Genomic DNA, 27,785 nt, shown 5'->3' on the forward strand with positions numbered 1-27,785 from the left:
GGCTCCCTGCGGCTGCGGGGTGGGCGGCGGGGGACAGCACGTTTTTCTTTTTTATTTGTTCCCCCTTTTTTCCCTTTCTATCTGTGCCTTTTCTAGTATTCTTTGCCTCCGTTTGTTTCTTTTGTTCATGTGTCGTACATGTGTGCCAGTGCCAACTCCTTAAGAAGAGGAAGAAGACCCCTGTAACCTAAGTCTTGAGAAAGGACAGGCTCTGTCCGAAACGTCGACTCAAAATAAATCTATGGCTAAATGAAGCGTTTTCAACTTTGAATGTTTGCCTCTAGCAACCAAATACGTTTATCTTTCTATACTATATATATATATATATATATATATATACTCTAACGCCCCGCGTGCGGAGTGTATATATATATATATATATATATATATATATATATATATATATATATATATATATATATATATATATATATATATATATATATATATAACGCCCACAGCCTACACACATGTAGCCAATTAGACGGATGAAGGGAGAATGAAAAGGCTTCACCGGTTGCGTAGCAAGTGCACAAAGCGTAAATGTCGTCGAGAGCTTCCGGTTTTGAAATTGCTGCGCACAACGACCGCACTCAGCCTCAGTGCACAGAACGCGAAGCGAAAGATTCATCCCTGGTGTTTTCAACTAACCTTTCCTCGCGCCGTCTTTTTTGCGCTTTTTATATTACGAGACTGTTCGCATTGTCGCCTATGCTTGCCGCGCTGCTTTCCGTGCGCTTCTACACCAATTGCCCTTCGAAACTGCGAAGCGGACTTCATCCAGAAAGCTCATGAATACGGCACTCGTCGCTGCCATACGAATATTCCAGTGGCGGCGTCACGTGTACAACGCTTTTTCCCAATTCCCTGATTCATGAAAGCGTTGTTTTTGGTAAAAATGACACACTTGCTATCAGGTGATGTTAACCTAACCTGACTTCACTTTCCCTGCAAAGAATGCATGGAGGTAGTCCTTCCGAAGCAGTGGCAGGCTGCAAGCGCACACGGGCAGCTGCTGAGCCGCAGATAACATCCCTGTGCAGGCATCGAGCGAGAGAAACCGACAACGAAACGGTGCAGCGAAATGTGATAGGATTGGTGCAGCGATAACGGTCTCGCTTGGCGCCGAGTTCTTTTGTGAATGCCTATGTATGTGATTGTGTCTGTGTGTCCGGGTGTTTTCAGCTGCCGGCAGCACGCAATGGACAACTGCTGACAACACCGCGGGTTCCATTGGGCAGTTGGCGCCCGCTCCACACTCCTCGCGGCGGAACGCACGCTCATCTCGCACCCAGTTTGGTCTCGCCCTCGGCTCCCGCACTTTCGAATCTCCTCATTTTCTAACTCCAGCGAATCTCAACATGTGCATCGAAAGTCTCAGTAGGCACGTCGTGCTGGAAATACAAAGGTGAGTGCGCCAACTCTCAGCAGCTCGTATTTATTGCAGCGTATGATTCCGGAGACTGGCACCGGAGGCTCCATCCATAGTGGTGGACAAGGGATCGCAAGCGCCATGTCATTAAGCGCGTTCTTAAACATAGCCGGGGCAGTGGGTCTTCCCGATACGACGGTAGGTGCTGCTGCTTGGAAATACGCATCGCGGGTTTCGATCACAGATTTTCAAACTAACGGCACACGACTACACCAGCAGCGCACGTAGTTGAAGACGGTGATACAAAAGGGAGGTTATTTCCTATAGGCACGAAAAAAACGGTTTTCACCTTGCTAGAGGAGTGAATTCCTCAAGACCGAACACTCATGTGGTATTATTCGTATAGCGACGGCTTTCTCGATGGCTGCAGCTGTGTTCTTTTTTAGGGAAATTGGACAGAAGCTTCCGCTTCGTTCTTAGACGCCGCGCTCAATTTGTGTCTCAATTTTTTCGGACAACTAATGAACAGCGCTCCGAAGCACATGGGTGCGTTGTGGTATCATAGTTGCCTCTGTGCAAAAATTAAACGGCGTATATACTCTTTATCTGGTTCCACCGAGGTTCAGTTTAGTAATTGGAACTTATGTGCAGTTTTTATAAAGTTCCACTTCAATATATGGAACTGCGTTCCAGCTACATAAATAGGTAAAATATGTGAGACAACGTCCTAGTTAAATTAAGCGCTTTTATGTGGAACAGTGCTTCATCTATTCGTATTTGGAACACACTTCCAGCTATGTACTGAGCTCTTTAAAGTGTAACTCTTGCAAGGGTTGGGCTTTCAAGCAGGCCCCACAAAAAATAGACAGGTGCTTCCGCTCGTGCACGCCCAGCGTCTCGTGCAGCCATACTGTTCTCGGATCGCGCTTGCGACGTTATGGGCACTAATCATTCTGTACTGTTAGGCAGGGCTCCACTCATCCCCAGTAACTCTATTCCCCGAAGCAGTGCCTTATAATGGTTGATAATACACCGGTAAAATTAGTGCTGGCAAATCCAGTCTTCCACACTAGTGAAACCAATCAAATTGAATGCCACTACTTATGTTACACTATACATAGTGACCATTCGATACGGCAAAGTGATTATATATGTGAATAACACTGGCAATTAAGTCAGAATAAATAATTGTTCTTCGCTTAACCCAAAACTAACAACCGCACAGCGGAGAAAGGTTATGTCAGATGAGAGTTTTCGAATAATTTTTAGATGACGAGAGGCATTATTTGTAAATGTTTCTATGGAGAGCTAAAGATTTTTAAAAAATTGTTGATAACCTCAAAACACAAAGCCTCTCTTAAAGACTTATGAAACGCTTGTAAAGCGGACAAGCGCTGCTCAAACCTGGGTGTTTACACTCGACTGCATCGGCTAACTAGCTGTCCGTCACTGTTTACATGGCTGTACATTTCAAAGGGGTGGGAAAAGGGCTGTTCTAAATATCTAAATAAAAAATGCCGCCGTTCTAAGATAAAGTGTAGCTCCTCTTCAGGAATGACTACTGGCCTGCTTTGGAGGCCAGCACACTAAATGATGGCACTTCCTTTTTGCTTTTAACAAAAACTTAAGAGGGTGATTTACTTACCGCACTTGTCTGCTGAAGTTATCTGCTGCCTAAACGCAACAGGTAGCAAAATGCCACATACATACCCACCTTATCCCCTGGCTTCTGTTCATTGAAACCGCCATCCCCGAATATTGCAGCCACTGAAAAAGGAAAATTTAAAATTGGTGTTTTGGGAAAGGAAATGGCGCAATATCTGTCTCACTGTATCGGTGGACACCTGAACCGCACCGTAAGGAAAGAGATAAAGGAGAGAGTGAAAGAAGTAAGGAAGAAAGAGGTGCCGTAGTGAAGAGCTCCGGAATAATTTCGACCACCTGGGGATCTTTAACGTGCACTGACATCGCACAGCACACGTTTCGCCTCCATCGAAAAGCAGCCGCCGCTGTCGGGTTCGAACCCGGGAACTCGGGATCAGTAGCCGAGATAATTTACGTTTTCGCGATGCACTATCTAACTTTGTCCATTCTGGAGAAAGTTGAATTTCTGTATTAATGACATTCACTATATTATATTATTTGTTTTTTTAGATTGGAAGCTGTAATAGCGTTGTATAAGCCATTTAAGAGGTACAACGGCAGCCGTAACGCGTGACCCTTTTGAGGTTGAGGTGTCCGCCGTAAGAGAGACAGTAACGGCGCCATTCCTTTCTCTAACCACGCCTCTCACTCCCGCCGTTCACGCTCATCCGTCGATTGGACAGAGTGAAAGCATACGGGCGTATTTCGCCTTCATCAAAACGCGGCCGCCGCGGTCAGGTTTGAACCCGGGTACGCCAGCTCAGCAGCTGAGCGCCTTACCCACTGACCCAGCGTGGCGAGCAGAGCCCAATGCTACTATTTTGCCAGACTAGCGAAACGCCGTCAGTTTCAGGCACCTACCATAGAGCGGCGTACTTCGAAAGCCTCGAGGCTTTCCTCTAGGACCCGCTACATGCGTGAGATGTTGCTTCAACGAGTTTCAAAAAATGCTGTTTGCCGTTTATTCTAAATGTTCGTTCACGTTATCTCCGAAGTTAGCTTTGCCAAATGCGCATAACTGTAACACCATCTATAAAGCGACACTGCAAAAGCGTATGCAATTTCAGCGCTGTCAACGTTAGTCCGACTCAGCCCTGAAGCTTTCAAAAGGCGTAGAAAAACGCCGTGAGGAAAAGGATCAAGGAGGGGGCGAAAGAACGACTGGGGAAAGAAGTGAGGTTGCGGAGGGCTCCGCCGCAGTCTCGGCAATCCCCAGAAGCCCTGTCGCTCTTCTTTCACTCCCACATTCTTGCCTACACTCCCTCCCTTCGGCGGAGCTGTTGTGCGTCTTTCTTTTCCTCCCGGTCGTCCTCGCCACGCCTGCTGTGGCTGCGGTTAAAGTGTCCACCAAGATATGGGACAGTCACTTCCCCATTTCCTTTCCTCAAAAGACGCAGCTGTGGAGTTTAGTGCTGCGCTGGTTAGGTGCGAAAAAGAGGAGCCCACGAGAGATGATCACGAAAAGTGTGCGCCGTGGGATGCTCGTAGATTCACCATGCCGGCGAAAGTTGATGTCCTCCATTCTGACGGGAAAGTCGAAAGCGTGTTGATATCTGAGCTGAACGCGCAATAGCGCACCGCTAGAAGCGGTGCTGGCTCATAAAGCGGCGAAATCCAGTGGCCATACTAGTTTGAAACAGAGAGGCTATAAGCCAAGTGCCTAAACGTGCTCAAAACAGGCCAAAGCCTCGAAACATGCTCGAAAAGAGAAGTGAAGCCAAGTAGCTCAACATGCGCGAAACAGTGAAGCAAATCCAAGTAGCTATTTGTGTGTCAGGTTGGCATCTCCTGCGTAGAAAATGTCTGCAAATAAGCTTTCTGCAGCAATACCTTCTTCGCTACATGCTTGCCCCAGAGCGACCTTACCTGCTGGAAAAGCAGCCAATTCCAACCAGGTTTCATTGAATAATGTGCTAAGCCGGTAAGCTTAGCTCTGTCAAATTTTTATTCCGTGCAACCCCCTTCCCTCTGTAATGCCTTTGGGCCTTATGGTACAATACAAATAAATGAAAAAAGTAAACAAATAACTAAGTAGATAAATAAATAAATCAGATCCTTTAGCACAACTTTCGAAAAAAAGACCCCGCTGGGGCTTCAGCAACGCTAGGCTAACTGACACCGCAACTAGCTTCGTGAAACGGTTTTGTAAAGCATTCGTAAAGTTTATATTAAATGAAATATGGACAGGTCGAGGATCATCGACGAGCGCTAAAAATAACATCCTCCGACCTCTATTAAATAAGGGCTAAAAAAGCTGCGTCTAAAGCCACTTCAGCCGAAGGACGTCAACATCATACCGTGAAAAGTCCGAAAGGGTTCAAACATTCGATATATTTTAATTATAGGAACTGAGTCATTTTCTCGCCCATGTAATATCTGCTTAGGTACTACACAACACGCAAAAGTGGCACACAATGACGTCTCATTCGTGTGTGCATGTGTGTGTGTTGTAAATTTTCATTTAAGAAGTTTCATTAAAGTGTGCGTGCGTGTAAGTGTGAGCATGCAGGTTTTCTTGGTGCAAAAATGCCAAAGTCTACGTGTGGCCGCTGGCGAACCCCCGCATATATAGCCGCATTATCAAAATAAACGCGATGGGCGACATACATAAATTTTTTAAACTCATGAATCGGCTTGCACTTCGCTTTCACGTCATACATATCCATGTCGTCATGGTTTGAGATGAATAGCTGCAATGATTGTTTTTGTGCTTTTCAAAGTGAATATATCTTTTTTACATATACACACCTCGAGTCCCAGCAAAACGTAACCAAGCATTTAAAAAAGGCCGAGCGTGCTAGGCGAGTGAAACCAACAGAGTGCTGTTGAGACCCGTAAGGCCCCGTATATATGCAGCATTTTATTTCGTTATGCAAAGTTAATTCATTAGTAACAAATATTTAAATGACTTTGTTAAAATTTCCTCCAAAAACGGGGTGTGAATAAGTTAGAGATCATTTTGAAAAACAGCTGACTGAAATATCTACAACGAGGTACCCATTACCTAGATACTTTTACTGGCAGCAGTATAAGGCCTGCGCAGTACAAAACTACCACGTCACAGCGATGTTAGTTCAGCGCCCCAATAACTACAAAATCCGCTCATCTCCCGAGTGCTCTGCCCGACATGGATTTGAGTGTGCCCCATGGTCATCATCAACCTGACTGCGCCCTCTGCAGGGCAAAGGCGTCTGCCATAACTCTCCATTCAACCCTGTCCTGGGCCGTCTGCGGCCATCCTAGCCCTGCAAGCTTCTTAACCTCATCCGCATCTTTTAACTTCCTGCTGCCCCCCTGCTACGCTTGCCTTCTCTTTCAATTCACTCCGTTACCCTTAACGACCATCGGTTATCTTCCCTTCGCATTACATGCCCACCCAAGCACATTTATTCCACCTGATTTCGACTAGTATGTCATTAACTAGAGTTCGTTCCCTGATCCACTCTGCCTTCTTCCTGTCTCTACGTTACACACCAGGATATGCGCAAGCAGTTGCTAATTCGTCGGCGGGCCTTATTTTTACGCCGCTAAAATATTCTGTGCAATTCCCACCTTGTTGCTTTCTGCTGCTTTCTTTTGAAAGGCGATCTGCAACTTCCTAATACACGCTTTTTTCGCAGAGCCAATATTTCAAAACCTTAGCTTACTAGTCTTCACTAAAACATTAACTTTGCAGAACTAAAAAGAAATACTGCAGATTAGGCCACACGACTCTCAACTGCGCTCAGATGGTTTCACTCTTATAGGAGAATGTGTGTTTTTTAATAGCTTTCTTACTTTTAACTGGGACACCTAGCATATACGGGGCAAAAAGTACGTCGAATAAGCTTAGCATGTTAGTTATTTATAACTTTCTATTGAACTGACTCTTTCGCGCTCACATTACAAGTGAGTCTGTGACTCAACAAGGGACGAAATGGCTAGCCCCTATAACTAATTTTCAGCTGCTATTGGTACAATATAAATGACAGGTAAGCACACTTTTTACGACTGCATAAAGTTAAACTCCTGATAGAGAAGGTACAATTGCGATAATACCCCAAGGCTGCATTCTGTGAGAGGGAAAAAAGTTACAAAATGTGCAGGATAGGTGCGATACTGCAGGGCCCCTTCCAACCCACCACAAACGTGTCGGATCGATAGATGCAAGGAAGAATTTTGCCTCGGCTGGAAATGTCGGATCCGCAAGGCAATGTCGAATGAACGGAGGTGGACATTGAGCGTTGAGAGTATGTGCTATGATCTGGGTTGCGAAGAGAACACTCGAAGAGAACAAAATGCGAAGAGAACACTCTTCACACTCTTCGCCTTGCAATAGTGCTGTTTTCTTATTTTGCATTTGAGAGCATATGTAATGAACTTCACGTGCTATCGTTTTTGACTTTCTGGAGGAAAACAACTTCACTTGAGGCTGCAACAAGGAGCGCTTGTTGTCCTGTTGGTGATCAGCCAGTGTTGAAGAGAGGAAAAGGAAAAAAGAAGTTTACTGCGTGAATTTCAAATGTATCTGGCATCGAATTCTCGGGCTTTCACGGTATCCGAAGTTGCAGAAAATTAATGCGGTAAGCAGAATGACAGTATGAACTTCGCGGACCATTTGGTCAATATTAAATGATGGGTCTAGATGTTTTTCAAGTTAATGACGTAAAGTCAAAAAGCATAATTGCAAATGAGTGGCCTTTCTGCGCTCATGCGTTTGATAAATAGTTGTATCCGAAATGAAATGTCTCGAAAACTGTATCGATTTCGCATCAGCTGGCTTGTCGCCGTGCAGTCTCCGGCAGCTGACTAACGGCAGCTTGACGCCGCTAGAATGCGGACCACACATTGTGACGAAACGGGGTGTTTCATTCAGTGGTTCTGGCAAGCTGTAGTCCCCGCAGAAGTCAGCCGTTCGCCAAACCCGTGAACATTACGGAAGGCAACTATCTCTATTTAACATTTACCGAAAGCACGAAGTTCTGGACTTTAGTTAAGGCGGCGTTTACAAAATAACCATTTAACTTCCCTCAACCATCTCTTTTCTAGATAATTTTTGCCAAGTTTATATTTAATCGTGCCTGACAGCATCCGTATAGGTAAGCCTAACTTAAGGAATAAAGATTAAGTGGGTTGATACATCAAATTTTGAGGTTATAAAAAGCTTTTTATGGGCTTACTGTGCAAGTAAAGTCACCAACGGTGAAGTATTGGTTGCAACAAACGCCTAAAATATACTTTAATTCAGCTCCAAAGAGTCCCTAAATGCTCTATTTCACGGTCGAGACCCATCGCTAAAGCGAGTTGGCGATGTAGGGGGCGTGGGAACATAGGAGTCAATTGTAGGGACATCACATGCAGCTCTGTAACGTGACGTACCATGAACATCGACGCGCCACATTAGCCGAGCGCTGCGTCGGCTCCTCGGTGGGCTGACTGGCAAATATATTCCGACCCTGACGCAACAGCCGGCACCAGCATCGGCAGCCGAGCGGAACCTTCACGTCGATTAGACGATGACCTGACTAGTTTCTCTTGTCTGTACTTTATCCGTATTATTATTACTACATTCTTTGACCGCAGCGGGGGCCTAGTGACCGTTTGAGCATCCGCCTCGCATGCGGGAGGTGCGGGGTTCGATCCCCAGTGCCACCGGGTACCCACCTGTGATACAATGCGCACAAGCTCTCCCCTGCCTAGTGCTCGGCTTCTTTACGGTGCAATGCTTGGGAAATGGGTATTTGACCCCAACTTGAGTATAAGAAAAAAGCCTTGTGCCATGGCGCTGTTTGGCCACAAATGGCCTTGCGCAATAAAAACTCATCATTATTAGTACACTACTCCCCTTCGATACTCATCAGCAGTACGAGTAGGCCTAGCGATTGTGGAGAACGGGTTAAAAGTTTTAAGCGAATGGAAATGATCATACGGCGTATACATAGTTTCGACAACGGTAACCTGAAATCGACAAACGGTGACCTCAAATCGACGACTGCCTACATCTTAGGAAGCACACACATTGATCGGGAAGCGACTGCTAGGCGGTGTGACCCAATCTGCGGACTAAAGCTTCAGCTCCCGACAGCACTCGTCGACTACGCTTGTGGACAGCAAATAAAGCCGTTTTAATTTTTGCAAATGGGCGCCCTTTGCCATTTTCGTCATTAGGAACATCGGAAAAAGCAGCTATAAAGAGCGAGAAACGCCGAACACAAACGTTGTCGACAATCTGGCTATGAAGCGTCCTTCCCCCCCCCCCCCCCTCCCCCCGGCTGGCGCTTGCATTCATCGGTGATTCTTGTTCAGATATCGTACATCATAAAAAAGTAAGTTTACAAACGGCGCAGAAGAGAAGAGATTGTTCATCTGAAGTACAACGTAGCTCTACATTTGGTCCTGAACGAACGTGCCATTGCTGCCTATAGGCAGCAATGTAAACAAAAGTAGCGCTGAGGTGCAGTCGTTGTGATGAGCATATTCTTGGGGAATTTCGTACTCGCGCGGTAAATGCCGAATCCTGTAGAATACACGGACTCTTTGCTAAACAAGCAGCAGGAAAAACTGCACCCAAGGTATCTAAATCGACATCCACAGCAATCGGAGCAGTCTCGAGGCGCGGCTGCGCGGCCGAAGCGAAATGAAGACAGCGGCGGGTATTGATCGGTACGGACAGTGATGTATCGTGTCGCTGTGATGTGACCAAGGGATCGGCCGACTGACGCGCTGTCGGCTACGGACCACCGGCACAGAGCTCTACTGAGCATCGGCGTAGTGTGCCAAAGATAAATACAGCGCATAAGCGACGTTGGCACCCGCAGTATATGCTGAGTGAGATGGGCCCAAGCGAGCCGCTTGGTTTCAGGACTCGGTGAGTCCCTCGCCCTCTTGCTCAGCATGTCGCCGTAGCTGCCGGTATTTCGAAGGGCGCTGCTATGCACAGCGTGTGTGCGAGAGCAGACGACGCATTAGTCCGTGTGTCACAACTTTTGGGGCCCAGGGGACCAGAGTTGCTGCTCTTCCCTGGACGTGACGTCGTAATACACCCCGGCACTGAGAAACCGAAATAGCTCATTACAAGCAATGTGTTAGTAAATTATTTACTGCGTATATATCAATCACCGACCCCGCATCACGCGTCTTGGGGCAGTACGCGATGTTTGAAACGAAGAACACGCCAACCAAAAATTTGGTGTCTCCAACCATTTCATTTATATATGTCTCGTATTACCAGAATTCTATTATGTACTTTATGCTTAGTAAGAACGCGGCGGCTGTTAAGCCTCTAGTAAGCCGCCCACTCTCTATTTCAGTGAGAGGAAAGTGTCGATGCTACAATGCACTCTCAAGCCAACGTGTTTTGCAGGATTCTTATGTGCGCTCAGGCAAAAACTGCTCTTACTACTGGCTTTATTTTTGCTGTTCTTCAAGGAACCTGAATAATAACCTTCAAGAAACCTGAACTTCACTACGGCAAGGGCCAGCATGCCGTGGGCATGGCATGCTGGTCCGTGACCACGTCAAAGGGACAGCCATAGAAAAAGTCAAAACTTGCCAAGGGCCCAGACAATCACCAAGTACTCTTTCTCCGCCACGAAATAGTTAGGTTCGGTTTTCATGAAGTCGCGGCTGGCGTAAGAAACTGCATATTCCTTGATTCCAGACTTGCGCTGGGCGAGCGCAGCCCGCCGGCCAATGCTACTGGCGTCCGTGTGGACTTCGGTTGGTGCTTTCGGGTCGAGTGGCACTAGATCGGCGGTGCCGTGAGGTGACTGCGCAAGGTTGTAGGCGCCGTCTCATGCAGGCGACTAACTCGAGAAATTCCCGTTGCTGCCGAGAAGCTGAGTTAAAGGGGCACAACAATGGCGGCAAAATAGCGGATAAAACATCTAAATTATGAGCCCGAAGCTGCGTAGTTCCTTAATCGAAGTAGGTTTTGGAGATGCAGTCACAGCACGAAATTTGGCGGTATCGGGACGGACACCCTCCTTTCACATAACGTGGCCTAAAATCGCGAGTTCACGAGCAGCAAAGGGACACTTTTCAAGTTGACCTGAAAGCCGGCGTCCGTAAGGCAGGTTAAGACGTGATTCAGCCGGTACAGATAAGCATCAAAGTCGGGCAGAAGATCGCAACGTCGTCCAGATAACAGAGGCACGACCTCCAATTCAGGCCGCGCAGACTGGTGTCTATCATGCGCTCGAAAGTAGCCGGATTATTACAGAGGCAGAAAGGTATGACGTTAGATTCCTACAGGTTGTCAGGGGTCACAAATGCGGTTTTATGGAGATCGTCGGGTACAATGGGGACCTGCCAGTACCCATAGCGTACACTGAGATAAGAGAAGAGTTCCGCTCCTTGTAGGCAGCCCAGAGCAACAAAATATGAGGAAGAGGGTAAACATCCTTTCTCGTGGTCTGATTCAGGCGGCGCTAATCAACGCAGAAATGAATAGAGCCATCTTTCTTCTCCAGGAGCACCGCAGGTGAGGCCCATGGACCGTTAGAGGCCTGAATCATGCCACTCGGAAGAACGGTGTCAATCTCTTCTTGAATAGCTTGGCGCTCAGTGGCGCAGACACGATACGGGCGCTCACGCAGAGGGGCATGGCCACCGGTGTCGACGTGATGGGTGACAGTCGACGTGCGGGTCAAAGCGGGTTGGTGTGAATCGAAGGAGAAACGAAACTGATGAAGCAGCGCGAGAAGTTGAGTGCAGGAAGAGAGGCGTCGATAGAGGGAATGAAAGCGTCTGTAGGCGAAGCGGAGAGTGCTGGAATCGGCGGCCTCAGAGCATGTACGTCGAGGGACGGCGAGTCGTAATTCTCATCTTGATAGAGAATAAAATGAATGAGATGGACGGTACCGAGGCACTCAACACGACGCACAGAGGAAGCACATGTAAACGTATTGGTTACGAACAACGTGGTAAAACCAGCTGACAGGGTGAGTACGGCGTATGGTAGGGGCAGGTAGTTGCGGCGCATGAGACGGGCGATGGTGTAAAAAGCATGTTGACATGACGAACAAGGTTACAAGAGATGAGCACAAGAGCAGATGAAAACCTAAGCAGGTCAGTGTCTTCGCTAACGACGACTTTGGCGGGAGCAGTAGAAGGGGCATCTGTCGACAAGGAACCGCTAAGTGCAAAGAGCTCTAGTGTAGCACGAACCCAATGAATGACTGCGTTATGGCGCGACAGGAAGTCACAACCCAAGGTGATGTCATGAGAACAGGTTGGCAAATTGGTGAATTTAATTACGTAGAGAATGTCCTGAATAACGAAGCGAGCAGTGCACGGCGCTAACGGAACAATAGCGTGCGCGCTTGCGGTGTGCAGCGAGAATCCAGGAAGTGGGCTCGTCACTGAGAGCAAGGAGCGGCAAATGGCTGCAGCCATGGCAGTAGCAGCAGCACCGGCGTCAACAAGCGCCAGAACAGAAACACCCTCTACAAAAACTGCGATCAGATTTGCGGGAAATAATTAAGGCCTTGGACATTTCGCCGGCGGAGCATTTCTCGCTTCAGGGAATGCGGCATCCAGTTTTCCTCTTGAGAAAGATCTGGGCGCCGGCGCATGGGAGAAAGGCAGCGGCGACGCGGAGAAGGTGAGCGCTGGGTGTAGAGGGCGGTGCAATCAGATGAAAGAAGGCGACTCTGTGGCGGCTCGGCTGGCGTTGAGTATTGACTTGGAGGAGGCCACTAACCGGCAACTCGGGATACTGGCAACCGACGACAGCAAAGTCAGGACACATTACCAGGCAATCCGCAACAGTAACAGATAGGCCGATTGTCACCAGTACGCCAGGAATTGCCGGATTGTCGAAGCGGTGGGAAAAAATTGGATGTGGTTTAGCTCTGGTTAACCCAAGTTGAATTGCGAAAGCTTCGTTTCGTCTCATTCTGACGCTCTCCTAAACTCAAAGCGGTCTGTTCCGCAGTTGGGGTCATTCCGGGACGTGGCACGACTTCTAGCCGCATCTTTGTTACAACGTTTCTCGAGTCGTGCGGAGCGTTCTTCTGGCGTCTCTTGAGAGCGTTGTCTCTTCCTCGCTTCGTTCTGTCGTTCCAGATCAGGTGTCGCCAAAGTCGCGTCAGCATTGAGAGCATGCATGATACTTGTAGATGCACCCAGATCAAGAGATGTTGAACGCATTCGCCTGGCTGCATAATATGCACGCCGTTTAGCTAAACGTTGTTCCCGCTGTTCATCCGTTTCTTCCGCACGCCGCCGCTTCTTAGCCGCAGCACATCGTTGCAGCTTCACCTTATACACATCATCCAACATACCGTGGAGGATTCGTTGGGACGACTGTGACGAGCCGAGTTGGGGGGCCGCTTTCCCACAGCTGGCATGACGTCACGTAGAGCGAGCGCCTCCCCCACGGCAGCGGCGCGTGGAGGATTCGCTGGGACGATCGCGACGAGCCGAGTTGGGGCCCCGCTTTTCTACAGCTGGCATGACGTCACAAATAGGTCACGCTAAAGGTCAATGGTGGATTCTCCGGGACGACGGCCAAGAGCGGAAACCTCGAGCAGTATTGCTTTCGCATTAAAAACCGTCGGAACTGGAGCAACTTGAGGCACAGACGCTGGAGGTGGACTGTAGGTTGGGTGGTAGTTAGGCGGCCTCGGCCGTGCGGCGGCGTAGACCAGGGGCGCAGCGACAGGTGCGGGCAGCTGTGCTGGTGCGGCCGCAGGGACCAGTGGAGGGGCCTCAGCCATTGGTTCGCTGGTGACATGGCGAAATTCGGGCACCATGTATGCAGATGGCCTGGAGTCGGGTGACAAAAGCGAGAGCTGACGTGCAACGTCCTCTCACACGAAGTCTTTAATTCATGCAAATAGCGCCGAGTGGTCGGGTGCAGCTGAAAGGCCGGCAAGCGACTCGACAGGCGCGGTGGCGACTGACGAGCCTGCGCTTGAGCAGCTCGTCGTAGCTCTGACAGAGACTGACACCTTCGGCAACGGTGCGATCTCACGACAGGGGCTGAATCCTTGATGCCTTTCAGAAAGCGCTTGATCTTGTAAGCCTCGGACGACTGGGCATTAACGCGTGAGCTCCGGTTGGCCACATCTTCAGTGTAGCTTGGGAATGTCTCACCCAACTGGGAACGCTTGCGCAAGCGATGTTCAGCGCATAGCTTTCGTACAACAGGACGTTCGAACACTTCCGTGGGGCTCGCCTTGACATTTGGCCATGTGAAGTCTGCTTCGTGGTTTCGAAACCACAGGTTGGTAAAGCCGGTCAAATAAAAGATGAAGTTGTTCAACTTTGTAGCATCGTCCCACTTGTTACATTTGCTCATCCGTTCGTATGGTGTGAGTCAGTCTTCAGCATCATCATCGCAAGTCCCGCTGAAGAGGGCGTGGTCCTGCAGGTGGAAGGAGCCGGAACAGAGGACTGCTGAGCCCACCCGTACGGCTTGGTGGTTGGCCTCTTCGGGCATTGCGGGGGGTCGGTAGCGTGCAGCTGCAGATAGACAGGGCGTTACGAGAAAGGAAAACCGAATCTCCGCCAAATCTAACGGAGGCTTAGGTCAGCGCTTAGGCGGAGGCGAAACACAGTCCCTCGTCTGTCGGGGTCAGCAGGCTCTCGCTCTGAGGAATGGCACTGCGGCTAGGCTAATGCCTGTCTTCTACACAACTAAGGTAATCGCATATACAGTCAGGACAACCTTAGACTTTAGTCAACCAAAATATGAGGTAGGTTTTTGTAAAGGGTATGAGATATTTACACTCTCAATCACGTGATACAGCAATGCTCAGAAAACAATCAACCCGCATATATAACCTTTGTAGGTTACGAGAAGGCATTAGACTCAGTCGAAACTTCAGCAGGCACTGCGGAATCAGGGTGTAGAAGAGTCGCATGTAAAAATACTGGAAGATATCTATAGCGCGTGCACAGCTACCCTATAGTCCTCCATAAAGTCAGCAATAAAATTCCAATAAGAAAAGGTGTCAGCCAGGGAGTCACAACTGCTATCGAATGCCTGCTTACAGGAGGTACTCAGACGCCTGGTATGAGAACAGTTGGGGATAAGAGTTAATGGAGAATACGCACAGCGCAGGTAATAGGCCCAATATTATAAATTAATGGTACCATTCTGGTCATTTGTAGTACCGGCCTTTGCCAATGCATTTCCAATATTGAACCGGCTAGCTATGCCGCTGGGGATATAGCGATTCGCAGATGACATTGCCTTGCTAAGGCACTAAGGAGAAGAACAGCAAAACATGATCGATGAGTTGGACAGGCACAGCGAAGCGGTGGGTATAAAAATTAGTATGCACAAAACCAAAGTAATCTTTAACAGCCTCGAAAGAGAACAGCAGTTTACAATTGGTTGCCAGGTGCTGCAAGTGGTAAGGGAATACGTCTACTTAGGGCAGGTAGTGACCGCAGATAGGGATTATACGAGCGTAAAAAAACTAGAAAAATTAGGATGGGGTGGAGCGCATATGGCCGGTTCTCTCAGATCATGAATGGCAGTTTACCAATTTCCCTCAAGAGAAAAGTGTACAACAGCTGTGTCTTACCGGTACTCACCTACGGGGCAGAAACGTGGAGGCTAACGAAAAGGGTTCAGCTTAAGTTAAGGACGGTGCAGCGAGCCATGGCAAGAAACATGATAGGTGTAACGTTAAGAGACCGGAAGCGGGCAGAGTGGGTAAGAGAACAAACGCGGGTTAATGACATCATAGTAGAAATCACGTGGAAGAAATGGGCCTGGGCAGGGCAAGTAATGCGAAGGCAAGATAACCTCTGGTACACAAGAGTAACGGATTGGATTCCAAGAGAAGGCAAGCGTAGCAGGGGCCGGCAGAAAGATAGGTGGGCGGATAAAATTAATGAGTTTGAGGGGATAGGGTGGGCGTAGCCGGCATAGAACGGGGTTAAGGAGAGATATAGGAGAGGCTTCTCTTCTGCAGTGAACATTGTCAGGGGGTATGATGATGATTACCAATGTTTAAAGAAATACTAAGTTTATCAGCTGAAAATCACAACACACGAAACTCGCAATAGGTGCACAAAGTTGCTGAACAAACCCACTAAACAAGTTGAAAATTTTCACGTCCAGGGAACTGGCTAGTTGCCTGCTGGCCAGAAATGGCATAAGAGAGCTGTAAAAGCGCCCTCCAGGGAAATTGACGCTGGCTTTTAGGGCGTATGGAGAAGAGACAGTTCCGTCAATATAATGAAGAAGCTACGCAGACCAAACGAAACACAAAATCAAGAGCTTACAAATTGATAAAGGCAAGGAAGAATGATCGAACGCGAATAAAGTGCTTACAGTCAAAGGAAACGTGAAATGTGCACTTGCTAAGGAGATTACGAAGGAAGACAAAAATAACTCACCTCATTAAAGATTGCCCTGTACCTAGCACACAGAATGAAATATTTTGTGACCATGCAAGATTTATCACAGAAGACCTTCACATGTAATATACAGCACTGCCTTCTAGGATCTCTTGTAATATGAGGGCATCACGATAACATCTACTAAAACTCTAAGTGACGAAATTTTTTGTCGCTGATCTTAGTACTCAATAACATGTAAGCACCGCAAACGTTCCAGGCATCATTCGCTCCGTATTCGATAGAGGCATGGTTTTAGAGTTCTCTAATATGAAAGCAGTGCCCAACATTTTGAGGGCTATGAAGCATATGTATACTTCAAGTCAATGCCGATTGCATGCTTATGAAAGCTTTTCGTTACCAGGAACACAAATTCTCCTTATGCATTATTGAACTCAGGGCAGCCAACACAAAAAAAAATCATTCAGTACTACTGCAGGTGCAAGGAAATGAACGGAATTCACTATGAAACAGGTTGTTCGGAGAAAACTAGCTAGCAGTCATCTGATAGTCGCATCTCACACCTTCCGCAGAGGCGTCATAAGACACCATTCTTGTCTCTGTTGGCAGCCAGGGATATAGGAGTGACTATAATACCCAACCGTTGCACACTTAGGTCAGAAGATAAGTTCGCGTTTCGTCCCTTTCCGACGGAGCGTCAGTTCTTCGCGTGCTGTGCGCTCTTCGTCTCGAACCGAAACCTACTCCTTGAACTGTGGCAGGCATTGAAAGAAAAAAAAACAAGCGCAAAAACGTAGCTGACGGGAACGTGTAGAAGGACGCCCAAAACGAGCACTTAATACTCACGCTGAAAAAAGGCGAGAAGCCGCACGCAACGAAGTCGGGAGCTGCCCAAACCTGCACAGGCCAGCCAATGCTGGTAGCTAGCGGCAGAACCAATCGACCTTGGTCAGTGTGCTTGGCAGAGGAGCTGTTGCCTGCTGCGGTGAGCGAATGTGAATGTAAATATATATATATATATATTTTTTTTTTTAAACAGGGATGTACTTTGCAACCAAATGCATCCAATAAAAAAATATTTGAAACCAGTAACAATGGTGTTTTAAATGCATGTCATATATTACAAACATGTACCAATTATTTTGTAATAATACGAGTAATAGGTTTGTTCACGCCATTTAGTAGAAGCGATTGAGATGGTACAACGGCAGCCGTGTATACGCGTTACGTGAGCACCACGTACAGCCTTTGTCAAAAGTTTAGAGCTCAGGGGGTTCGCTTTCAGCCACACCGAGTCCCGGGTGCGAGCGTTCCAAGGGCATATTGGGAGTGAGTTATCTTTGCAGCCAGGACCACACGTTGCGTTGGGGACCATTCGAGGTGTGCCTCTGGAGTTCATGGCCCCATGAACCAGGTCGGCAAAGGCGGTGTGCAGTGATGTCCATGGCGCTGGCGCAACGTAATGAACGGGGGAAAATATCGTTACCAAATACATCCTCAGTTACAACAATGGGACTTGTTGGAACGGAGGCACACGCATACGGAAGTTGCATATGCGAGCTGAAGTCCGTTGGAACGCCCGCTTGCAAAATTGATGGGAGCAATTATTTTTCCATTATCGACTTCCTCTCTTTGTTAATGTCAGCACACACACACACTGATAAGAGTGCGCTGAAAGCCTTTCGGCACGTGTTTTTGTCTTCCCGGTTAGCGCTGTGACTGAAACTGTTCTCACAAATGAAAAAAAAAACTTAAATTACAGACAGCGTGTTCAGTGCAAAATAAATGATGTAATGATTCTTTACAAACAAAACAAAAGCGTTCTTCAAGCCAAGATGCACAGATTTCTCTGAGGCTTGTTATTTTTCGTGCTTAAAGGTATCATGCTAATGCGCACCGCTTCTCTAGAGCACGGGGTAAAAATCAGGTCGCGTTGAAATTTGGATCGCGCCTTATAACAACATTCCTAACTTTTCCTTGAGGGATGTTTATCGGGGTCCCTCATTTTTGGTTGCAAGCCAGTTTCATCCGAATGGGGTTCAACTCGCCTTCTCCCAAAATATGTAGTTTCCCAGTGCGCAAAGCTGAATGAACCACACCAAAAGTTGCGGAGGTGCTCTGCTAACCTCCGAGTTATGCATGGTGCTGCTTAATTTCATAATTAACTTTGAAAAATTATCTGCAGGATGGAATGGGCAGAACGCATGCACTGAAAGGATTTGTTAGTGCTGTGAGTGTTTCAAAAGTTCCCCATGCTCTTTGCGGGATGCTCCGGTAACTGTATTTAAAATAGCAGCTGCGCAGTGGTGTTGAATGCTTTCACGGCAGGCCGTCAAGTCTAGCACAGAGGAGAAAGTTTTCACATGGGGGGGGGGGGGGGGGGGGGGGTATGAACGCTACGAAATAATTGTGGAATCTGATGTTGTGAACAGTTTTTTTGGTGCATTCGTTATGGCAATAGTAGGCAGATGTAGAGCACGCTACGTAACGCTCCAAAATCCGCACGTTATATAATGATATGATTCCTGCAAAACATGGCCCGAAATGATGGATATATCAATGAATATCTAGACTTGTACCTGAATTTGAGATAAAAATATAGCGTCCGTATGAAAACAAATAAAAGTGAAAAACGAAGAGCCCCGCGTAATCTTGAAGTTTCCTCCTGAGGCTCTTTTATTTCTGCGTATTCCGCTACGCCTCGTTAACTCATTCATCACCTGACTGCTTAAATCACGCTGGCTCTGGCACAATTCACCTCATATTACACACGTAGTAGAGTTTTTGTGCTATTTGTTGCAAGGGCTCCCACGTTTACATGCGCTAATATCATATTTTTCTACCACCACAGCAAATGACACAGACCAAAGCCTCCTCGTGGTGGCAGAGAGTGCATGAAAGTCTGTCACTGCAGTGACATTCAGGGCTGCTGGAGTCGCCGCTCGCGCGCTTTGCAGCCGTTATAGGTATGAGGCTCGAGCCGCACAAACGCGGGGGGCCGTTCGGCTGTTACTTATTTCTTTGCGCTTCAGGCAACGAGGGACGAAGCTCGGAGTCTTTTTTTCCCTTCACGTTGCTCTTCCCAAGCCGCGCACACATACAAACAGAGCACTCACAGCACGTGCACCGACATTCACTGACAGTCGAGGGAAAGCCGAGCGGCACCCTTTTTTCCTCTCCTTCCCCTCGTTGGGCACCACGGCTTCCTATTGGCTGACGGCCTGGCACAAGGCGAACCAATGACGGCATCGAATTTGTAAAAGGGCAAGTGAAAACAGGAGAAGGGGGCGGTGCTGTGGCGAACTTTTTCCCTCCCTTCCCAGCCACGAATGAGGCGTTTTGCGCGGCGCGCACGAAAGGGTCCACCCTCAACTCTTCCCCTCTCTCGCGTTGTGAATCCTCCTCTCTGCATCATCTCCCGAGCTGTTCTCTTCCCTCGCAGCGCGCTGTCCTCCCCCACACTCTCGCAGTGTTTTTTTTTTCTCTCCTCTTACTTGAATGGCGGATTTTCCGATGCCGAGTGTTTCGGGACTGGTGCATCCCGCTATCCCCAATTGCGTGTGTCCCGTCCATCATGGCGCTCCGATGTCCCAGCCCGAGCCTGTCCGGCCGTGAGGTCGCCGAATGACGAGTACTGTGACGCCAGCCCCTGCTGAGCACTCTGCGGACTGCGTCTGTTAAACGGCGAACCGCCACGCCTGGTTCGCCCGCGTCGCTGCTGCCCGTTCTGCCGGGACTGCTGCTGCCGCTGTCGCCAGTTTGGTCCGAAGCACCCGCACGATCCGAGCGAAAACGCGCAGCGTGACAGGTCCGCGACCGCCGGGAATAATCGGCCACGTCTCCGACCACGCCACTTCCCTCTGCGCCAAGTCAAGGTAATCGCAAGCCGAGAGCCTCCATTAGCGCCAGATGCGTCCTCCGCGCTCCTCGCCCCTTTATTCATTTCTGCTCCCTGTGACCTTCCAAGGTCAAAGAGCGTGCATTGACCACAGCCAGTTGTCACACGAACGACGTTTTCTATGGAGCAAAATGAGCCTGCTCTGCAAGCGGGCTCATGTTGCACCGGACACTTTCGGCAAGCAGCAGTGTACTCAAATTCTAAGAACCTCAAAGCCCTTTATCGATCAAACTTGGTTCTTGCTCTTATTGATGTTTTTTTTTTCAGAAATGCTGTTCGAACGCCGGCGTTACTGACGGGCTGTGGCAACAAGGGCAATAAATGTGTTACGCATATCAGTTAAAATTTCGTGGAATCTGCGCACGCGTTTGATGCAAATGAGTATCTTGTTGAAACAGCGCTATCTACTTGGGCTCTCCGCCAGAGGCAGTTTTCCCCTCAAGCCTTTAAATCGCTGGTTTGTGGTTACTCAAATCTTCTTCGAAACAAAAAAAAAACAGATACAGCGGAAGAACCGAATGCATGAGTCACTGCCTTGTTTCCACTTAAAATGCACATCGATAGTTTCATGTGCCCCTCCAAAGGCTGAGAAAGACAGTCTTGGATACTTCATAACGTTGCAACCATGCGCAGTTATGTCCTCCAGTCTTGGAACCTGCTTGGAGAGCGTCACACAGATATGACAGCCTGAGTGCCGCGACTGCTGCTCGGCTATCAATGGCGTTCACTAGGAGTTAACCAATCTAGTTAACAGTTAAGATTCTGTACCAGTGATGATTTTGCTCTGGCAGCGTCCTCACTGGTGCACTCACCCACTGGGTGACCTTTGATGTATGGGAAAGGCAGTGCATTAGTAGCACGAAAACGGGGTACAGAGAACACAATGTGTTGGAAGTGTCTTGGTGTAACTTGAACAGGCCTCTCGTGGTATTCACGTCATTTTTGTGATTCGACTCCTGCAAAGATACCATGCGCAGCCTCCCTGCGCCAATGAAAAAATTTTATTCGCGATTCAGCACACTACGAACTATATTGGTTCGCAACCTCAGTTTAAGTACACGCAAAATTAGTGTGTTTAGCATAGAGAACTTTGTACACTTTGCTAACAATTGTCCCCACTTGCTTTCGGGCCACTGCAAGCGTTTTATGCGCATGTAGTTTTATAGATTGGTTCCGTAGCCTTTAATCAGGCTGACGTCAATAAATATGCTCGTGAAATAAGCATTAATTGATTTAAATTTTATTGGCATAGTGTAAAAGCAACGCTGGTACAAACGAGAACTTTGACCCAGAGAAAAAAATTCGCCCTTTTTCAAAGACTTCGTACCCACTCTACATATGTATGCCTCGAAATTAACATTCACGTGCTCAATATAAAAGAGTAAGATAAATTGGCAACGCGAAGAAGGTTTATGGTTTTCACTAGTGTTAAGCAGCCGTAGGGCACAGCACAGAAAGACACGAAGAAAAACGAGCGCTGTCTGATTGTCTTTTTGTGCTCTGTTATCGTGCTGCTCAAGACGACGAAACACCAACTAGCTGGTCGTATTGGAGAAGAACCAGCGGCTTCATTCCAGCAACACACTGAGCACATCGAGTCCGCACTATAGTAGGTGATAAAAAAAAATGTTGCGGTTGACATCTGCAATTTAGGTTCCAGCGGTTTTGCTTAGAGGTCTGTTCCATAAATTTTGAACTGCGGATTCATTACCACGAAAAGCCGTGGCCATGTGTTGGAACGCTGCGACCGACGAAAGGTTTGTGTGCAAGCATGGCATGTCGTGCGAGAAAGGAAGCTGCACATTGAACAGCCATGCTTACATAAACAATTAGACATTAAAACACCCGTTTTCTTCAGAAATACGTGCACGCGAAAAAGCTGCCGCCCCAAATATTGCCCCCAAAGCGGAGTATGAACAATACTTTTGTTTTCGTTGTTCATACGACACAAAAACATATTTCGTAAAAAAATGACAGATTATCCAGTAACAGTGGGGTGATTTTCTTTTTTTTTGTCTCAAGTACAAAATTGCGTCCCGGCACACGAATCGATTTCTATAGCTTTCGATCAACGTGGGGATGGATGGTGATGTTTTCTGTTTGTAGGACACCACCTCCCGCATTTCCGCAGAACTCATTTGTAGAGCTCACTGAAAAAAAGACTTCATTGCTTTGAAGGCATTCACTTGGCATCCCGCTACCATCTGTTGGATTTCTGATTTATTTTAAGTTGAACTGCATTTATTTGCGGGACCAGCACAAACGTCTCTGTATTTTACACACGTGCCATTCATCGCGCACGTTAAGAGCGATGCGAAAAAATCCTTCGTGCATTTCTGCATTTTTTATGCACGTACCCGCCGCAAATAAACCAATAGAGCCTGCACGTGATGAGTCAAGCTCGCTCCCTTGGCAGTGTGAAAAAAGGATGCCCTGCATAAGTCTCTTGTTTCTGTTTTCCTCAAACGTGGAATATTTTATGTGAACACACACAAATGTGTTGCTTTGCCAAGATTCAGACGCTTACGGAAATAGATCAGGAGCTAATTGGGAAACGCACCGCTTTTGCTTCAAAGCGGACACAGTGGCAGGAAAAGTCGTTACACAAATGCACGGCGAAAAAAAAAAGTGGTGAACAGGGCGAAACGCGAATTTGACCGCCGGCCGCGTTTGGTCACCAGTCTCGTCACTAAATTGAAGTGCAGCATTTCTAACACGCTGACGTGCTGCTACAGCACCAGTGATAATGCCTGGGACATTCTATGACGTCCAGTGGTGTATGGTAGAAGCCTCAGAGAAGCCGTCGCAGGCACATTTTCAGGTGCCTGGTGTACAGGGGAAACATTTATTTTTGTAGAACACAGGCGATATATAAAGTGATGTGCAAGATTTGATGCCGTTGAGATTAGGCCGTTGAAATTTCAAAGAAAGTATTACAGATTTCGGTTAGTTCTCCAGCCTGCTGGCAGGACTCAGCCGCAGTAAAGGAAGTGTAAATAAGGCAATGTATAGTGTAAATATCAAACTTGCATATGGCCCTAGCTGAACCAAATTCTTGCGGCCCGAATTCGCTTTCACCACAATTTACAACACTCATTATTTCTCCTTTCTTTTTGCACAAGTCAAAAGCAGAAACAGTGTGCCGACATAGTGGGTCCAGGGCAGGTCGGAGGAGAAGAGCAGTCTGGTTTGATTTATGGGGGTTTAAAGTCCCAAGGCGATTCATGCTATGAGAGACGCCGTAGTGAAGGGCTCCGGAAATTTCGACCGCCTGGGGTTCTTTAACGTGCACTGACATCGCACAGTACACGGGCCTCTTCAATTTCGCCTCCATCGAAATTCGACCGCCGCGGCTGGCAACGAACCCGCGTCTTTCGGGTCAGCAGCCGAACGCCATAACCACTGAGCCACCGCGGCGGCAAAGAAGAGGAGTCTGGCCCTTCCCTTCTTTCCCGCACGTGAAGGCGGCAGTGGGCGCACGTGTCCTGTCGTGTACTCCTTCATTGTGCCCAGAAATTCATCGTGCAGGGCTCTCCACGAGCCCTGTGCGCTCGCCTGATCTACTGGACCTATAGGACACGTGTGCCTTGATTGATATTTCTTGATTTATTTCACTGCAGGAGCAAATAAACTTCACCACTTTGTCCCACTTGGACAAAAGCGTTGTTGGTTATCAAGGAAGAATGGCCGCTTTGCGGACGCAGGCAAACGCAAATGATGTGTTGGGCATAAAAGCTTTTTCAGCCTTCCGTGCCGCTAAAAAGCTGTTTGCTCTTCGTCCGGCGGGGAAGTTAATCTTTCGATGCGTCATGTTTCTTATTATGAAGAGTTAGATCATCGCCCGGTTCACTTGTAGGTACTATGGCAGCTCAACAGACAGCGGCACCCTGTGGGGTTACCTAACGTGTAACTTGCTAAGTAGCGTTTAAATCCGATAATGAATGGTCTACTGTACTGTGCGCCTTGCCGTCATACTTAAGCTCTCTCCGAACTAAAACAGTAAAAGAGAAGCCAAATCTTCTCACAAAACAACACCCCACATAATCTCACGTCTTCCCGCGAATCTCCATCTCCACAAACTATCTCCAACCCCTTTTCTCCCATAGATAGGGACCCTCACAGATAACATAATCTTAACAAAACGGAGCAAACCGTGGAGCATGGCCGAACAGTCGTCGTTTTCACAGCGTTGAGAACAGAAACGAGAGGGTGCCAGCCCACAGCCTCACTGCCCAGAGCCTGCGCCTCGTGGTGACGAGCACGTAACCGGGCAACTCTGGGCTCTGCCCCGCACTGCCCCTTCGTTGGCCCAAGCACAGGCTTGTTTTGCTTGGGCGATGCAGGCGACACGTGCACTTCTGGCCCAACCTTTGGTGCCCACCGTTCCTACTGTCGAGGTGCCCCATTCGTCATGCACAAATACCAAATCTTTGCCCAGACAAAAAGCTGTTGTTTATCTTAAATTCCCAACGGGTGGTAATAACTTCTGCTTGTAAATTACTGCCCCAAAGGAGTTAATTACATTACTAAATTACTGCACAAGAAAAATAATTTATTACATTACAAAATTCCGACATGACGAATTTAAGTAGTGATATTGCATTACAGTAACTTAATTACAACCTCGTTTGTCTCGAAAACTTCTTAGGTTGGTTTTCCCGCATTGCACTTTGATCGAATGGCGTCGCTAGAATGTATAATACACGAAACATTTCTGCCGTTCCTGTCTTTTCGGCCGTAGTGTTGTTGGCGCAGTTTTCGTGACGGCACCGTATGCATTGACGCCATTTTGACGAATTTCCAACTTGGACAAGTTAACTTAAGCAGCGTCCGAAGGTTGGCTTTTCATGTTCGACATCACGAACCACATTTGCGATTAGGAGTTTTTAAAAAGTAATTTACTTAAAATATTCACGGGCTTCAATTTCTCACTAAGATAATTTTCCGTGAAACCAAAAATAAAAATTTCATTTTGTCATCTTAGTTATTCAATCGTATTTTATTTGTACCTTGTAACGTGAATAATGTGCACCGCCGTATATGCCGTCCACTTGCACCAACGTACATTTCGCTGCTTTTGGAAGCATAGAACAATTTCAAACACTCGGTGTGCTAAAGTGTCAGTCCGCATGAACTTGTATACTATATGTCGACCAGACGGCCGGCTAGTGGGCTATGCACGCTCCAGGACACTTTAAATGTAGTATATTGCGGTTCATTCATGCGTACGGTCTTTTCAGCAGTGCCCACGTTCGTTGCCGCTGAACCTACGGCGAAGGCACGAACACAATTGGGCATGGCAGACTACCTGGCGTGCGCAAAACGCATTCTGAGGCAACCAGTAGAGGCAACTGCATGCTATTTTACTTAACCGTCTGGCTGGGTAAGCGTCGCCGTCCCGCCGAGCCTTCAATTCATGCCTTTTTCATGCTCTGGACATGCCGAAGGCAGAGCGGCTGACGCACAGTAAATTTAATTTTGCGTACCATATTTCGACAAGAGTTGTTTACTTTTCCATGCATAGGTTATAACCGCATTGTGGTCTCGGTCTCCGACTCGATTAGCTCAGCTCGTTGCTGCAATGCATGCTTAGTGCGATTAGCTGGCGAGCCTCTCAGGGGTTGGCTGAAATCTGATCGATTCTATGTATATGGCGTCCATGGCTAATTTTTACAAGGTTATAAACAACCCAGGAATGCACGTGCTGCGAATATCGCGCCCTCTCGCAGCCGAACAGAGCTCGGAGGTTCGGCTTTTTGAAACTGTGCGTACAGCGTTAACGTAGTGCCGAAATGGCGAAGTCATTTCCAGGCTCCAGCACGGTCTGCTGGTCTTCGTGGTGGCAGGTTCATGTCCGTAGTATCTGGACCACGTCAACTCTGCGAGCAGTGAAACTAACTGTAATCTACTAATTACTTGTTTCAGTAAGTGTCGTATTAATCGGCTGCAGACCCTAACATTCGTATTTAATAATTATGGCTGCTTGGGAACAGTGCTACTAGCGCACGTTTATAAGCTTCGTCATTTAATTGCCTTTGTTAGCCTTATGTTGCTCGACTGACCATGCAGAAGCTTACCGCTAACAAGCGCAGAGGTACCACAATATGAGTAATTACAGCGGTGTCCCTTGGTACTGCCCTGTGGAGAACTGGCAATTGTTTACCTGCAGTTATTCGTCCCTATAGCTTTTGCAACACCGCGCGAAGACAGTGCACGCGTCACACCATTCTGTGGCGTAGACGGCCGTGTGATCATATGCCAGCGCCATTATCACCAGCGGACCCAAACCGACACGGTAGAGTTCTCTCCAAGCCGTGTAAAAATTGAAAAAATCACAAATGAGAAATTGCACTCAAGCATTTCCTCGCGATAAGCGCCGATTAGTGATACGGAGAATTGCCAGTTAGGGTCCTTATTGTGAGCGATTGCCAAGCTTGTGCGTAAGTTTGTGGTTCCTTTTTGTTTCTTTTAATTTTCCGTTCCTTCTTTCCGAACGAGGAGAGCAACACGATGTTCAGGTCGGAACTCTAAAAAAAAAAACAAAGAGAGAAGGAACGTCATTATAACTAGCTTAACTGCGCCCCCTGTGGGACAAAGGTCTCTCTATTTCAGCCCGTCCTATCATAGAAAGAACGTAATCCTTAGAACACACGTGCAGAGACGTCAAGGCAGACATGCCGTTGGGGATTCCGCCTGTGGTGTTCTTTTATTGTGCACTTGCACACATGACCCCAAAGTGGTAAAGGTACTCTAACGACTTCGTGCGTGCTTTTATCTGATCAGGCACATGTTGCCGCAGACCCCTGTGTTCATGCGCGTCACTACAGAATCACAGAATCAGGGCGACAACACTGGAGCGAGCGAAATCGCTAGAAATGAAATAGCATGCTTTTGTGAAGTCCACCCCTAAAGCATGCGAACCTTCCAAACTGTTATTGCTACCCCTTTTCCTTCGTGTGTCACTCAGCACCAGGGCTTCTCAAAGGGGCCAACCGGCTTAGTATGGATACTGAAATTTCATCATTTCATGTACTGCAAAAGCGCACTTCCAAATGACCATTTCATTGTGCCATTTTTTTTCTAATGCTTTGCCATTAGAAAAGATGAATGTGGAAGGAATGTCAGTGAACTGTAGGCAAGTGGACTGGAGGAAAACCTGAAGAAAGGCTGTGAGGAAAGATGCCGCGCAAGGGGAGAGGTGGACGGAGGGAGCCAGCCAAGGGCACTTAGGCGGGTGAGGGTAAAGGAAAAAGAAAATAAAATCAGAGGGCGCGGTGTGAGTAGGCGTGCTGGTCACTTAGGGCCGATCGTCCGCCTCCTGTGTCTGGATGTGTGGATCAGGTTCCTTTCACTTGAACGGATGCAGCTGAAGACCGACCGCGCAAAAATGCCGAAGCCATTCGTACGATATGGGGCTCTAGAACCGAAGAAATCGCCTTGTGACATTTAACAGACCACAAAACAATGCTGGTCATGCTTCATATGGAAGAAGCCCGAGAGTGATTCAACTACGGTGTATGGCCATCAGACATGCAAGCAAGTTCTGAAAAAAAAAATTCAAACAATAAAATC

At 47.7% G+C, this 27,785-nt stretch overlaps 1 protein-coding gene across 2 annotated transcripts in view; it reads left to right on the plus strand.

Annotated features, from left to right (window-relative positions):
* The first annotated feature begins 1,183 nt into the window (after positions 1 to 1,183).
* The window catches only part of LOC144116313 (LIM homeobox transcription factor 1-beta-like), a 334,199-nt gene continuing 307,597 nt past the window's right edge, over positions 1,184 to 27,785 (plus strand). For both annotated transcript variants that reach the window (XM_077651054.1, XM_077651055.1), the window contains exon 1: positions 1,184 to 1,408. In XM_077651054.1, the coding sequence (XP_077507180.1) occupies positions 1,362 to 1,408 (47 nt within the window). In that variant the 5' untranslated portion in view covers positions 1,184 to 1,361. The remainder of the gene's footprint in view (positions 1,409 to 27,785) is intronic.

The sequence above is a fragment of the Amblyomma americanum genome, chromosome 1 (genome assembly GCF_052857255.1).
Source record: "Amblyomma americanum isolate KBUSLIRL-KWMA chromosome 1, ASM5285725v1, whole genome shotgun sequence".
NCBI classification, from domain to species: Eukaryota; Metazoa; Arthropoda; class Arachnida; order Ixodida; family Ixodidae; genus Amblyomma; species Amblyomma americanum.